This window comes from Phalaenopsis equestris, unplaced genomic scaffold (genome assembly GCF_001263595.1).
Source record: "Phalaenopsis equestris unplaced genomic scaffold, ASM126359v1 Scaffold000507, whole genome shotgun sequence".
NCBI lineage: Eukaryota > Viridiplantae > Streptophyta > Magnoliopsida > Asparagales > Orchidaceae > Phalaenopsis > Phalaenopsis equestris.
In genome coordinates this window covers 1,521,187-1,535,366 of record NW_018164947.1, presented here as the reverse complement: position 1 = coordinate 1,535,366, position 14,180 = coordinate 1,521,187, and the positions used below count along the sequence as shown (strand labels likewise).

General features: G+C 34.1%; 1 protein-coding gene across 3 annotated transcripts in view; it reads left to right on the top strand.

Annotated features, from left to right (window-relative positions):
• The first annotated feature begins 8,826 nt into the window (after positions 1 to 8,826).
• Positions 8,827 to 14,180, top strand: part of LOC110028271 (ribosome biogenesis protein BMS1 homolog) — a 32,546-nt gene continuing 27,192 nt past the window's right edge. Inside the window, exons 1-6 of one of the 3 annotated variants that reach the window (XM_020730047.1) lie at positions 8,827 to 8,911; positions 9,126 to 9,242; positions 12,658 to 12,790; positions 12,981 to 13,127; positions 13,233 to 13,323; positions 13,453 to 13,571. In XM_020730047.1, coding sequence (XP_020585706.1) covers positions 12,662 to 12,790; positions 12,981 to 13,127; positions 13,233 to 13,323; positions 13,453 to 13,571 — 486 coding nt within the window. In that variant the 5' untranslated portion in view covers positions 8,827 to 8,911; positions 9,126 to 9,242; positions 12,658 to 12,661. Of the gene's footprint in view, positions 8,982 to 9,125; positions 9,243 to 12,645; positions 12,791 to 12,980; positions 13,128 to 13,232; positions 13,324 to 13,452; positions 13,572 to 14,180 lie in introns of all 3 variants that reach the window. The other 2 variants (XM_020730045.1, XM_020730046.1) reach the window with 2 other exon arrangements.

The following is a 14,180-nucleotide window of genomic DNA, read 5'->3' as shown; positions in this document are numbered from 1 at the left end:
CCCCGACAGAGAACTACTACCATCACACATGCAACAGGTGATCGATAGCTGTTTAAGAATGTACAAAGAAAGGTATGTATAAAATAGAACATTTTTTCTGTCAACTATTTATTAAATCTAGTAAATTTTGTTCAATCAATTTGCAGGGATGACTTAATAATTGCTCAGGGTCACATTCATATTAGTCGAATTGACCTGGAAGCACTTTTGGATAATAAAGAAATCTGCATGGATCATGTAGATTTGTTTGCCATTGGATTAGAAAACCATCGGCGTCAGTCCCCTGATTCTTTTAGACCCTATTTGTACGTCTCTCCGGCGCATTGGGTAAGTAATAAAATTCCCATTAAGTTTGTATATGCAACAAATTCATGCTCTTTTTAAACTCATTTATTATGTATATGCAGGGGTTTTGAGACCATCCTCTACGAGATATTGTTGCCCACGTCACAGTGGAAGTTGTAGCTCAGGCAGAGGCAATTTTAATTCCAATTGTTAATAATAGGCATTGGACTCTACTTGTTGGGAACTAGAAGGATCGCAAGTGGAGATTCTATGACTCACTGCCTAATAAAATGCATTTGGGAGTCACACGTGACGTGGTAAAATTCTAAGCCTCATCTAACTAACAACCGTTACATTCATATTTATTATTTCACTATTTTTAACAACCATTTGTATTACCAGATAAGACATCTTCATAAGGACGCCGGGAATGCTTTCCGCAGTGACCCGAGTAAATGAGATGTTAGCACGGCTAGAGGAATTCCCACACAAACTAATAGCGTCGACTGCGGTATATTTGTTTGTAAATATATGGAGACACTTGAACAGAAAGGCAAGATTAACTGGGAAGATTTTCAAGACTGGCAGGCTGAGATGCCTGGGTTTAGGGCAGAGATAGTATATGAAATCTGCAGATATAGATTATTTGAATAATAAATGTATTATCTGTTTGATATATTGGGTTTATGTGTAAAATAAATATATTATCCGTTTATTTGGAGAAAACTTGAGAATAAATGTATTATCAAACAGATATATTGTTATTTTGTGTAGGTTTATCTTACAGGAATAAGCTGTTTGATAGATTATTATTTTTGTATATATCTGTTTAAATGTATTATCTGTTTGATGTATTGTTATTTTGTTAGGTTATTCCTAGGATATTGTTGATGTATTGTTATCTTGTTAGGTTATTCTCAGGGTATTCTAACGTTATTCTCATGGTATTCTTAGGTTATTCTCAGGTTATTCTCGGGGTATTCTGAGGTTATTCTCAGAATATTCTTAGGTTATTCTCCGGGTATTCTCAGGTTATTGTCAGGGTATTCTCGGGGTATTCTCAGGTTATTCTCAGGTTATTCTCAGGGTATTCTCAGGTTATTCTCAGGGTATTCTTAGGTTATTCTCAGGTTATTCTCGGGTTATTCTCGGGGTATTCTCAGATTATTCTCAGGTCTCCGATTATTCTCAGGTTATTCTTAGGTTATTCTCAGGTTATTCTCAGGGTATTATTCTGAGGTTATTCTTAGGGTATTCTTAGGTTATTCTCCGGGTATTCTCAGGTTATTCTCGGGGTATTCTCAGGTTATTGTTAGGGTATTCTCGGGGTATTCTCACGTTATTCTCAGGGTATTCTCAGATTATTCTCAGTTTATTCTCTGGTTATTCTCGGGGTATTCTCAGGTTATTCTCAGGGTATTCTTAGGTTATTCTCAGGTTATTCTCGGGTTATTCTCGGGGTATTCTCAGGTTATTCTCAGGTTATTCTTAAGTTATTCTCAGGTTATTCTCAGGTTATTCTTAAGTTATTCTCAGGTTATTCTCAGGTTATTCTTAAGTTATTCTCAGGTTATTCTCAGGTTATTCTTAAGTTATTCTCAGGTTATTATCGGGGTATTAACAAGTTATTCTAGGGGTATTAACAGGTTATTCTTAGGTTATTCTCGGGTCAGTCTCAGGTTATTCTCGGGGTATTGTCAGGATTCCTCTGGATGTTGTGCCAGAAATTTGAGCCCGAGAGTTTTTCATATGTTTGTATCCAAAACTATTATAGATATCTTTCTTTGCCTTAGCAGACCATCTGAATAACAAATATTTCTCGGGAATCTTTATTATATTATTAGCATTAAGGACGCGTAGACAGTGAGAGCAAAGCAGACCTGTCATTTCGAATTTCTTGCAACTGCAGGTGATGTTGCAATTAAGCCTATCAAATGTAACAAGCCAGGCTCTACTTGTGTCCTGATTATCCAAACCTCTAACATAGAATTCACATGGACTCTCAACTGAGGAATCGACTATCAATCCACATAACCCGTGAAGTAAGTCTTCCTCAAACATAGAGTAGAGTTTCCGGGTATAATATGTTGCAGCTTGCCTCAAAATTGGGCTTGTTTTAATTGTCAGTGTAATAACATTTTGAAAGTTTTTGAAGTCTTCATCCTTTTCGTTCCTTCTTCATGACTTCATAATATTTTCTAACCCCAGAAAGCAATCTGTTAGAAAACTAGTGGGCTTAGATGCACGATGACAAACAATATTTGTGGACTCACTTCTTTGAGTATACAAGATTCCCATTCCGAAAATTTTTTTATTGAATACAGTTGACCAGTTATGTCTTATACGGTACAATGCATCTAGCCACATGTTGTTGTGCAGGTTTCCTTGCTCGATCATTAGAGCCCAAGTAACTTCAAACTCATCTTCTGAATCACACTTGCTCATGCATTTATAAAATAGATTGTTAATGCTCTTGTATGTCACACCGCAATGAACTTTCGACGAGAATTTCTTATAGATATGCCATTGACATAATCTATGTCTTGTGAATGGAAGAAAATCTGCAATAGCTCTTGCCATCGCTTGATCCTGATCTGTAAATATTGTAATTGGATGCTTATCATCCATTATACGAATGAAGGTTTGAATAACCACTTGAACGATTTTATCGTCTCGTCAGATAAAAAACCAACTCCGAATAAAACGTTTCGCCGATGTTGGTTAATCCCAACAAAATAAGCACAACATAAATTATACTTATTTAAACGGTAGCTAGTGTCGAAAATAATGACATCTCCAAAACAATCATAATCTAGTCTGCAAGACCCATCACTCCAGAAAAAACTTGTAAGTCTGCCCTCGTCATCACTTTAAAAATCTCATACAAAGATGTTATCTTCATTTTGACGCTCCATGAATAATTGTAAGAGAGAGTTGGCATCGCCCTATTCAATTCTGCTTCTTTTATCCCTTTGAATGAAGTTGTATGCATCTTGTCTGGTGCACTTCAAGTTTTCAACACCACCAACCTCTGTAGCAAGGAAATTGAATGCATCGACTGCTCTAATCCCAGAATCTGTCATTGATCTTAGCAAATTTGCATTTAACTCGCTAATCTTCCGACTGGAACCTAGAAGGTGCTTGTCACCGGATTCCGCCAAGGGGTGGTTATGACTTTCAACAAATTTCTCTATGGTCCAGTTGCCATCAAGATCAATAGCATAGTGAACCATTGCTTGACAGCCAGTACGTGTATCCGCTTTTCTATACTTCACAGTAGTAGCTAACTGAGATTCTCTTTTATGACCTGATTTTCCACAAATATAATCATTCGACTTAATTTGCTTGGATTTAGCCCAGTAAGTTGTGTGGTCCTTGCGTACAGTGAAACCAACATAATGTGCATAAGCACAATAATGTTTGTAATTCTCTTCCTCAGTACGGACAACAGTATTAAGAAAGCTACGAGCAATTAGATCATTGCAATCTGTTTCTGCCCTATATATCTACAAATTTAAAGTATACAATAGAGATAGTCAGATAAATAACTCTAACCACAGGTTATTCTCGGGTTATTGAGTTTTTCTTCAATCAACCCGAAAATAAATAAACCTGAACACAAAATAATGATGAAATAACCTAACGACAATCAAAGATTCACACAAAATCTCACTTTTTCTTATAGATCTGGTGGGTTTATGCTTAGGTTATTGTTGGGTTATTCTCGGGTTATTGATTATTTCTTCAATCAACCCGAAAATAAATAACCCTAAACATAGAATAATGATGAAATAACCTAACGACAATCGAAGATTCACACAAAATCTCACTTTTTCTTATAGATCTGGTGGGTTTATGTGCAGGTTATTGTTGGGTTATTCTCGGGTTATTGAGTTTTTCTTCAATCAACCCAAAATTAAATAACCCTGAACATAGAATAATGATGAAATAACCTAACGACAATCGAAGATTCACACAAAATCTCACTTTTTTTATAGATCTGGTGGATTTATGCGCTGGTTATTCTTAGGTTATTGTTGGGTTATTCTCGGGTTATTGAGTTTTTCTTCAATCAACCCGAAAATAAATAACCTTAAACACAAAATAATGATGAAATAACCTAACGACAATCGAAGATTCACACAAAATCTCACTTTTTTTATAGATCTGGTGGGTTTATGCGCAGGTTATTCTTAGATTATTGTTGGATTATTCTCGGGTTATTGATTATTTCTTCAATCAACCCGAAAATAAATAACCCTAAATACAGAATAATGATGAAATAACCTAACGAAAATCAAAGATTCACACAAAATCTCCCTTTTTATAGATCTGGTGGGTTTATGCGCAGGTTATTCTTAGGTTATTGTTGGGTTATTCTCGGGTTATTGATTTTTTCTTCAATCAACCCAAAAATAAATAACCCTAAACACATAATAATGATGAAATAACTTAACGACAATCGAAGATTCACACAAAATCTTAATATTTTTAGAGATCTGGTGGGTTTATGCGTATGTTATTCCTATGTTATTGTTGGGCTACTCTCGGAAAAACGGAAAACGGTTGAAGTAAGCAAGAAATTTTACCTCCGTTTCAAAGACGTTGACATTCATTTCGTCATCCATGTGCTCAAACTCTTCATTAAGAGAGAAATCTAACTCCATCATAAATGCAGCGACCAAACCCTAGCTGAGACAAAAAAACCCATTTTGAAAACTTATTTTCTGCTGAATAATGCAGAATAGAAGTTTCTGAGGGAATATATGACAAAAATAAGCGTGAATAAGCCAAAAAGGTGGGATAATACGTAACATTTAGGAAGTCGAGTTGGGCCGGGCTAAAGGCAAAATTTTTTCTTTATCATGACGTGTAAATATGGGTCCCGCAAGACTAGATGTCGTCTTTTGCTTGGATAGCGGACGTAGCGCACCCTACGGGGACCTGAGAGAAAAATTCGGCCCTTTTATGACAAAATCAATATTTAGGATGTGCTTGTGCAGTCCATTTTATCATATGTGGTTTTTCAGGCAAGTCCGTCGACAATCGTATTAATTTAACTCTAATTTGCGTTTGTCGCGATAAATGAAGTTATTTGGTCAGATCAGAACCATTCAACGAGCAAAATGTTGACCGGTACTCGCCTAAGCGACAACCAAACTCAAGTAGACCACTCTCAGCAACAAGTCAAGCGTCATACATCGTGGGGTCGCCTTATCGCTTTCTAGCTCCTATGAGAACTCAACATGAGCTTTGATATGTTGACTTTAATCAACTCAATTGGATGTTCAAAATTTAAAATCATTCATATGAAAATATAGGGAGTGGAAAAATAACATGAATTTCTAAATATCGCGGATCTTAGTATAGTCCTCTAGGAGAGTCAAAATATGAATATTTTAAGAGCTAGATCCTAGGCTTTGGGGAGAGAGAAAGTAAGACCTAAAAAATAGGGTCAATAGAGTGGTGGCTACCAATGCTAGCCCACTGGTGTTTGAACCTCCTAAATAGAGAGCATGCCACCTCATCTCTATGGCATCCCCCTTGAATGCCACAAGCAATACAAATTGTGAGCTCAATTCGCGTTACACTTTGAAGTACCCTGAACTCATTGAGTGCACGATGTAATACCACTTGATTGTATCATGTTGCATAAGCATCACCTTGTTTGTCTTTATAGCAAATTAGATTCGCTAGATGAGTGACACGTGTGTTGATTGCAATGTTTTAACGAGCATTGCTTGCTTGGTAAATCTAGGCGAGCAATGCAAGTTATTGCATCGAGATCAACACAAGTATGACTGTGCTAAAGTTTTAAGGAATCTAACATGTCTCCTTGCATGTTCGGGTTTGCATTTAATAACTTGTTATATCTTTAAAATTATGCAATTAGTAAGCTAAGTCATATGTGAGGCCAAATAATTTAAGAATCCCTTTTGGGTGTCAAATATTAGATCCCTTGGATCTTTAGGACAGAGCCGGTGTTGAAGACTCTGTTAAAGTCATACAAGTGGCCTTTTCCCTTGCACTGCACATGAACTTTGATGTTGTTTGTGACACTTTTGTTAGATGGTGTATTAAGCTAGGGCTAGGAGCCTAGGATGATATGTAGTATCTTTTATGTTTGGTTATCGTTATCTACTGGATTAGTTGCCCTGGACATATATCTTTTTGTGAGATATTTTTATGTGTTTATTGAGTTTGAGACATGTGCAATAGTATATCATAAGCGGTCTTCTTGCAGGGATTCATGTCTAAACATACACACATAAAAAAAGGAAGAGCAGGTAATGATTTGAAAGCTAGCATTTTCTGCAAAGTGCTGCTAAAAGTTCCTCCCATCAGGCATGGCTCATATGTGCTGCATGAATATATCCCGTGCTAACTTTTCTATAAGCTGAGTCTTTTTATTTTATTTTATCATGTATTTGATAAAAGTGTCTAGGATTGAGTTTATATCAGAAGTAAGGTACGTGCATGAATTTCGAGGCACACGACACATCGAACCACGTGACAGGGAGTAGAAGCAGAAGCTCTTGTCCCGTTCCTTAATTTTGAATTTATATTCATATATAGAACTATGACTGGACATGTCTATGCAAAATTGAATTTATATTCATATATAGAACTATGACTGGACTATGCAAAGTGCAAAACACGACCACTTTTACTACTTTCTCAGGATATGTTGCCGACCGAGCGACACCGACCTATTATTCTTTTGTTTTGCGTGCTTTTACTTTTATTCATTGTACTTTTCTTTTAGCATTTTTTGCTTGTCGGTTTGTCTGTTAATCTTACAAAAAATGAAACATTGATTCACTGAGTATAAAAAATATATCTTTTCAAAAATCCTAATAATAAAATATTCAATATAAAATTTTAAATTGACACCGCATGCTTAAGCGTCGCCCTTGTACTGGTTATGGTGATTTGCCCTCTAACCCATGATCTGGTATAGACATCAAAGGCATTGGGATTCTCCGGCTTAAGACAATTAAAATCCTTTGGTTTCTCGAATAAGTGGATAAAAAATTATGCAAGCAAAACTCCTCATTTCGAGGGTATTCTTATGCATCTCCCAAGAGGTAATTAACAAAAAAAGTGCATTTCCCTGGGAGCTACTATTGACCTATAACAAGTACAAAACTTGATTCTCTGGTTAGTTATGGGTTGCTTTTATTGGGTTCTCTTCGCGGTATGCTCCCTAAAACATTTTCGATCCGATCTCGTGTCATACGTACGCTCTCATGTTATCGCGTGAATGTTATCTTATGAAAGTTTTCCACATTCTTTTTAAATTGTTTGTTTATTTTCGTCGTATTCTCTTTATTATCAGTTCTTCTCTAAAGAGACATATTTGAGAAAAATAATTATACGACGACGATAAGATAAGCCGATGACTCCAAAAAGCTCAACTAAAAATATCGAAAATATAGAAAATATGCATTAAAATATGTATTTCATTAAAAAAAAATAGTAACATATATTTTTGATGCAATATTAAGGATTTGAGTGACTTGTATGTAAATATAATGCTTAGATGTTCGATATGCAAATAAATAAACCCCTTGCAACCCTTCGAAAAAAAGGAAGCTTATTGGTAATTGAAATTTATCCAAGCTAATAAAAAAATGTTAGCTATCAGGATACCGTCTCACATGAGAGAATATTATGTACGGAATCTGACATACAAATTCCTTATATAACAGTTTTGTACACTATTGTACAACTGTGTAAAATACTGTTGTACAAGGAGTTGCATGCGGACTCCCGCAACTAAATCCTGAAACCTTGCTCCCGTCTCTTTTGTCTCCTACATATTTTCAGATTCTGCATAAATTCTTGGAGCCTAGTGGAGATGTTGTAACAAGAGCTAGTTGGGGAAATACTCCGACAAACCAACGATGTGCAAAAGAGTTCATGAGAGAGGTGGCAAAGAAGAACACATGAAAGCTTTTGAATCACATAAACTCTACTACCATTAAAATTTTGTAAATTGCGTTAAATCTTAAAATGGAGGGAGAAACAAGATTCAACATATCTTTATGACACTTGCTTTTAATTTAAAAATTTAATAAATATTGAGGTATTTAAATCTTAAAATTAATCTTAAATGGCAGAAGTTAAACACAGTTAAATTTTGTGGAATTATTTGATAGCTTATTTTGAAATTAAAATATTAAAGTAAGAGTTTAATATTGGACATTAATAATATAATTATTAAATATAATTAAAAGTAATTTCAATTTTTTTTATTTATAGGTATGTTAGTTAATAACTAAATATTTTTAAAAATAATTCTACAAGAAGAAAAAACTAATTAAAACAATCAAGCTAAATAATAATTTAACATTAATTAATTCATTATTTATTAAAGAAATTATAAAACATTAAAATTTTAGCAAACTAATTAAACTTCAACATGTAATTAAAATTTAATAAATATACCTTAATTTTTCCAATAACAATTAATTAAATTAATGTGAAATAAGTTAAATATAATTAAATTAAAGCCATAAATCCTTAATCCCATCTGCCTCTCGTGCTCCAACCCTCGCCTGCGTACCTCCCCGCTCTGCCCGTTCGCCCAAAACCATGCTCTCGTGTCCGACGGGATCGCCGTGTACGGAAACCTCCGGAACTCCCATCTTTCTCCTCTTTCGCTCCCCTCCTACCCGAAGCTATTGAGGAAGGTAACTTCCTCCCCCTTCCTCCGAGCCGCTTTCGCGGGAGCTTTTTTAAACCCTTCAAATCCCTCTTCCAACGGGATTTAAGGCAAAACGGAGGGAACATAGGTTTACGAAACTGTTTGATCTGTCATTTTTGCTGTTTTTCAGGCTTAAAATCCTGCTCAAATCCAGCTACCAAACTGCTCGTAAGTGCAGCCACACGCCGGACTGAGGTCTTTCCTTCAACTTGTGTTCTCCATGTCGTTCTTCTAACGAATTTTTAAGGTAATGTATAAATCTTTAATTTATTATAATTGCAATTGTGGCTCGAATTTTTTAAATTAGCTATTGTTTTTGCACAGGGCATGCCTAGGGTTTAAAGTTTTTCTAGATTAAGTTGGTTCCATGTTTACCGGAATCTTGTCTTCGCCTGTCATTATTTTATTCTTCCGTTTTCTACTTGTGACCTCATAAACGTCAACAACAACAACAACAATAACAACAAAACCTTTATCCCACTAAGTGTGGCTAGCTACGTGAATCATTTTTTTCCATTGCGTCCTATTTAGTGTCGTATTTTCATTTAAGTCTAATAAATAAGATCATTTTGTTATAAAATATGCCAAAGTCATCCTAGGTCTACCTTTGACTTTCTTAACGTAAGTCTAATCTAAAACATCTACTCTTATAGTCGGATCATCAGATTGTCAACATTTAATATGATCAAACCATCTAAGATGACTCTCTCTAATTTTGTCCGTCCCTGGAGCTACGCCAACCCTATCACATACAACACCAAATAAGCTGCCCCAATTTGTCTCTAAGTGTAAATCCACTCATCCACTTAAGCATTCTCATCTCGACAATACTTAACTTAGTTTTATGCTTCTCTTTTAAATGCCAACATTCAACGCCATAGAGCATTGCAAGTCTCACCACTTTCTTATAAAATTTTCTTTTTCAGTCTAAGCGGTACTTTTCTGTCACACAATAGGCTCGAAGCATTCCTCCACTTCAACCAACCAACTTGAACTCTACTAATAACATTCCCATCAATATCACCATCACTTTGAACAATAGACTCGAGATATCTAAAGCGTTCTCGCCTTTTAATAATTTGATCACCCATAGTTAGATTTCTCAGTAGAGCTACTACTACTAAAATTACATTATATGTATTCATTTTTTGTTATACTCAAACGAAAACCTTTAGACCCCAAGGCGGACTTCCATAATTGAAGTTTTCCTGAGTTTTTTCTCTCGTCTTATCCACGAGAAGGATATCATCAACAGAAAGCATACACGATGGTACATCCTCCTGTAAGTGTTCAGTAAGACCATTCATAACTAAAGCAAAAAGATATGAGCTTAAAGTCGATCCCTGATGTAAATCAACATAAATAGAAAAATATTTGGTCAATCCTCATTCTGTTTGAACATAAGTAACAACTCTTGTATACATATCTTTAATGACTTGAATATAAGTCATATCAACTCCTTTTTTCTCAAGGACTCTCCAAAGAATATCTCTTGGAACCTTATCGTAAGCTTTTTCTAATTCAATAAAAATCATATGTAGATCCTCCTTATTATCTCTGAACTTCTCCATCAAACCTCTCAGTAAGTGTATAGTTTCCATAGTTGCCCTGCCCGATATAAATCCAAATTGATTATGAGAAATCTTTGACCTATGTTCAATTACCCTCTCTCATAATTTTAAAGTATGACACATCAACTTAATTTATCTATAATTTACACACTGTTGTGCATTCCATTTGTTCTTAAAAATGGGGACCAAAATACTCTTCCTCCACTTCTCAGAGATCTTTTTTATTTTTAAAATAATATTAAAGAGTTTAGTAAGCCAAGAAACTCCCAAATCTCCAAAATATTTCCATACTTCAATTGAGATATCATCCGGTCCTACAAACTTTCCACCCTTGATTTTCTTTAAAGCCTCCTCAACTTATTTCTTACTAATGCTGCAGTAAAAATGAAACAATTTATTAGTATTAACGATATTAAGATCACTATAGTCGGTTGAATTATCCAAAACTTCATTAAAAAGTTTATCAAAATAACTCACCAACCTATTTTGAATATCTTTTTTTAAGAAAAGTACTTTTTAATTTTCATTTTTAATACACTTTATTTGAGTTAAATCTTTACTTTTCTTTTCTCTTTGCTTGACTAGTTTATACATATTTCACCCTCCTTAGTATGTAATCTATTATAAGGATGGCTAACAGTAAAATTTTTAGCGTCAAAGATTGTTTTCTTTGACTCCCTACGACCGTTTGATATTTTTTTCAATTCTCTAAGCTTTTATATTTAAACCAATTTTTATAACATAACTTATTATATTTTATATATTTTTTTACATTATTACTATACCACAAAATATTTTTATTTATATAAACTTATTCTTTTGATTTTCCAAGTACAACTTTTGCCACTTTTTTAATAGTGTTTGTTACTTTATCCCTGATGAAATTGGTTTCTTCAAGAGCATTTTACTCATAAAAATAAATTTATTTGTGTCTTTTAAATGCCCTCATCTAATTCTACGATGATGATTCCTAGTATTATTTATTTTACAACTCTTTATCTTAAAATGTTGAACTAATAATCGATTTTGATTACACAAATCCTCACTTGGAATGCCCTTACAATCTTTATATTCTCGACGGTCTCTTCTTCTCAAAAGAAAATAATCAATTTGTGTTTTATTAGATCCATTCTTATAAGTAATAATATTCTCATATCTTTTCTTGAATAAAGTATTAGCAATAACAAATTCGTACGCTAAAGCAAAATCTAATATAGCTCTATCTTGTTCATTAATCACTCAAAAACCATAGCCACCATGAATATTTCTAAAATCTTCAACCACAATACTGACATATCCATTTAAATCACCTCCAATAAAAATTCTTTATTTAGGAGGTATCATTTGTATTAAATATTCTAAGCCATTCAAGAAACGTCAAATTGCATAAAAAACTCAGACGCTGAAACTTGCTGCCGCAGCTTTTCTCTCTTCCTCCCCACTACCCTTTCCCTACCTTTCCGCCTTCTTGCTATATTTAGACTCATTTCTTTGATTTTTATTTGCTATTATTTCCTTATGGAGGTAGTAGACTTGCGAGAAATATTCAATTTCATATGCTTGGCAACACAATTAGTTATTTATCTTTAACTGCCGTCCGACATCTGCTGGCTTAAGAGTTGGTCATGAGATTCTTGCAAATGCCATAGTGAAGCGTCCAAACTTTTTCGGAACATACTTTATCTAATACAATCCTTTTACCTTCAATATAAACCTTTGTATTAGCTTCAACTGCCATTGGCAGTCTTTTGGTGTCTGAAAAAAAAAAAAACAGTCAAAATAATTGCAACTGGTACCGCAGTTATGGAGGACTGTAAAATAAACTATACTCTATCAATTTAAATAAAACCGAACCATTTGAAGTGATAGCATTGAGAGAAACTTTTACCTTTGATAGATAATACCAACATCTTGGTAGAAGTGATCTAAGTGTTCACTTGATTAAGACAATGTTTTGTGGAAGTTCTTGGATTGATCATTTTTTTTATTTGATTAAGCTGATTTTATCATAGTTTGGAATTTGTTCATATCCATATTCTTTTTTTTGCACTACTTTCTTACACTTTTTGTTGTTTGGAGAGAGTTTTGCAGTAAAATGGCAACTGCTGCTGGTGAGCAACATCATAAAGCACACAGGGCACCGCAGTCTGGTGCATCATCAAAGAATTCATCGTCCAAGAAAAAACAAGGGACTTCTAGTGATGGAAAACAACAGAATCCAAAGGTTTCTTCTATAAATTGAACCCTTGTTGCTAAACTATTTTGTTTTCTAAGTCGCTGTATCCTAACCATCTAAATGACTTAGCATGTTCATTACCTGATAATTGTGATAAAACCTAAATTGATCATTATTGGCGGAGTTTCATAGTGTAATTCCTTATAAATATTTTGAACGACTACCCTTTTTTTTCTAGGCATTTGCTTTTAGTTCATCTGTTAAAGCCAAACGGCTGCAGTCTCGAGCAGTAGAAAAAGAGCAACGCAGACTTCATTTTCCTACTATTGATCATTCAATCGGGGAGCCGGCTCCATATGTTGTTGTGGTTCATGGACCCCCGAAGGTACTCCCTTTGGTTAATTCTTGCAAAGTTATATGTTAAAAATTCAATTGATTTCTGCATGAATATGGCTGTAGCTTTTCTTATATGAGAAGTTTTTCTTTTTAGGTTGGTAAGTCTCTCTTGATAAAATGTCTGGTGAAGCACTTTACTAAACAAAACTTATTGGAGGTTCGAGGTCCAATAACCGTTGTATCAGGTCTGTAAATAAGGTCCGATGCCTTATTTTCTTTTGTCAAATAGGCAAGCATATGTTGAAGTACTTAGTGGTTATTGAAATCACTAATGGAAGAGAATGAAATAATAAATACTTTTACTTCTTCTGTAGGAAAGCAAAGGAGGTTACAATTTGTGGAGTGCCCAAATGATATTAATGGCATGATTGATACTGCTAAGTTTGCTGACCTTGTATTATTGCTGATCGATGGAAGTTATGGTTTTGAAATGGTAAGCCATATAATTTTTGTATAAAATTTCTAATCATAGAAATGATTTGTTATGCTAATGTGGAAGTTCTGCATTTTGAACACCTCGTATGCATTATGGAATTGTTATTTTTTTGGAAGATTCACATACATACCACTCAATTCCTATGACTGTGTTTAGTCATATTTGACATAATCCAAATTTTCACAAAATGTTTGCATGGTTGTTTTAAATCCTTAATTTCAAGTTGTCATTTTTTTAGAAGGTTTTTATTTATTTTTCTGTTTGAATTGATTTTCACTGTATATTTGATGTTCATCGAGGGTATGTTGTTTAAAATTAATAGTTTACTTCTCGTGAATATTGTATGCTTGTTGCATGATTTTTTGCTCTCATATTAGATTTACATGTGTGAAAGCTTTATGCTGTGTTATAATGTCAATTAAAAGTGAGATTTAGCTTCAATGTTCTGTAATGTATCAATGATGTAATTTTGTAAAATTTGCAAAAATATTTATTTGAGTTTATCTATAAACTTTAGATCAAATGGGGGAAGATTTGAATCAAGTTTAAAGAAGAATAAAGCTTTTGAAAACTTCTAATTCTTAAGGCAATGAATAAGAAGTCTAT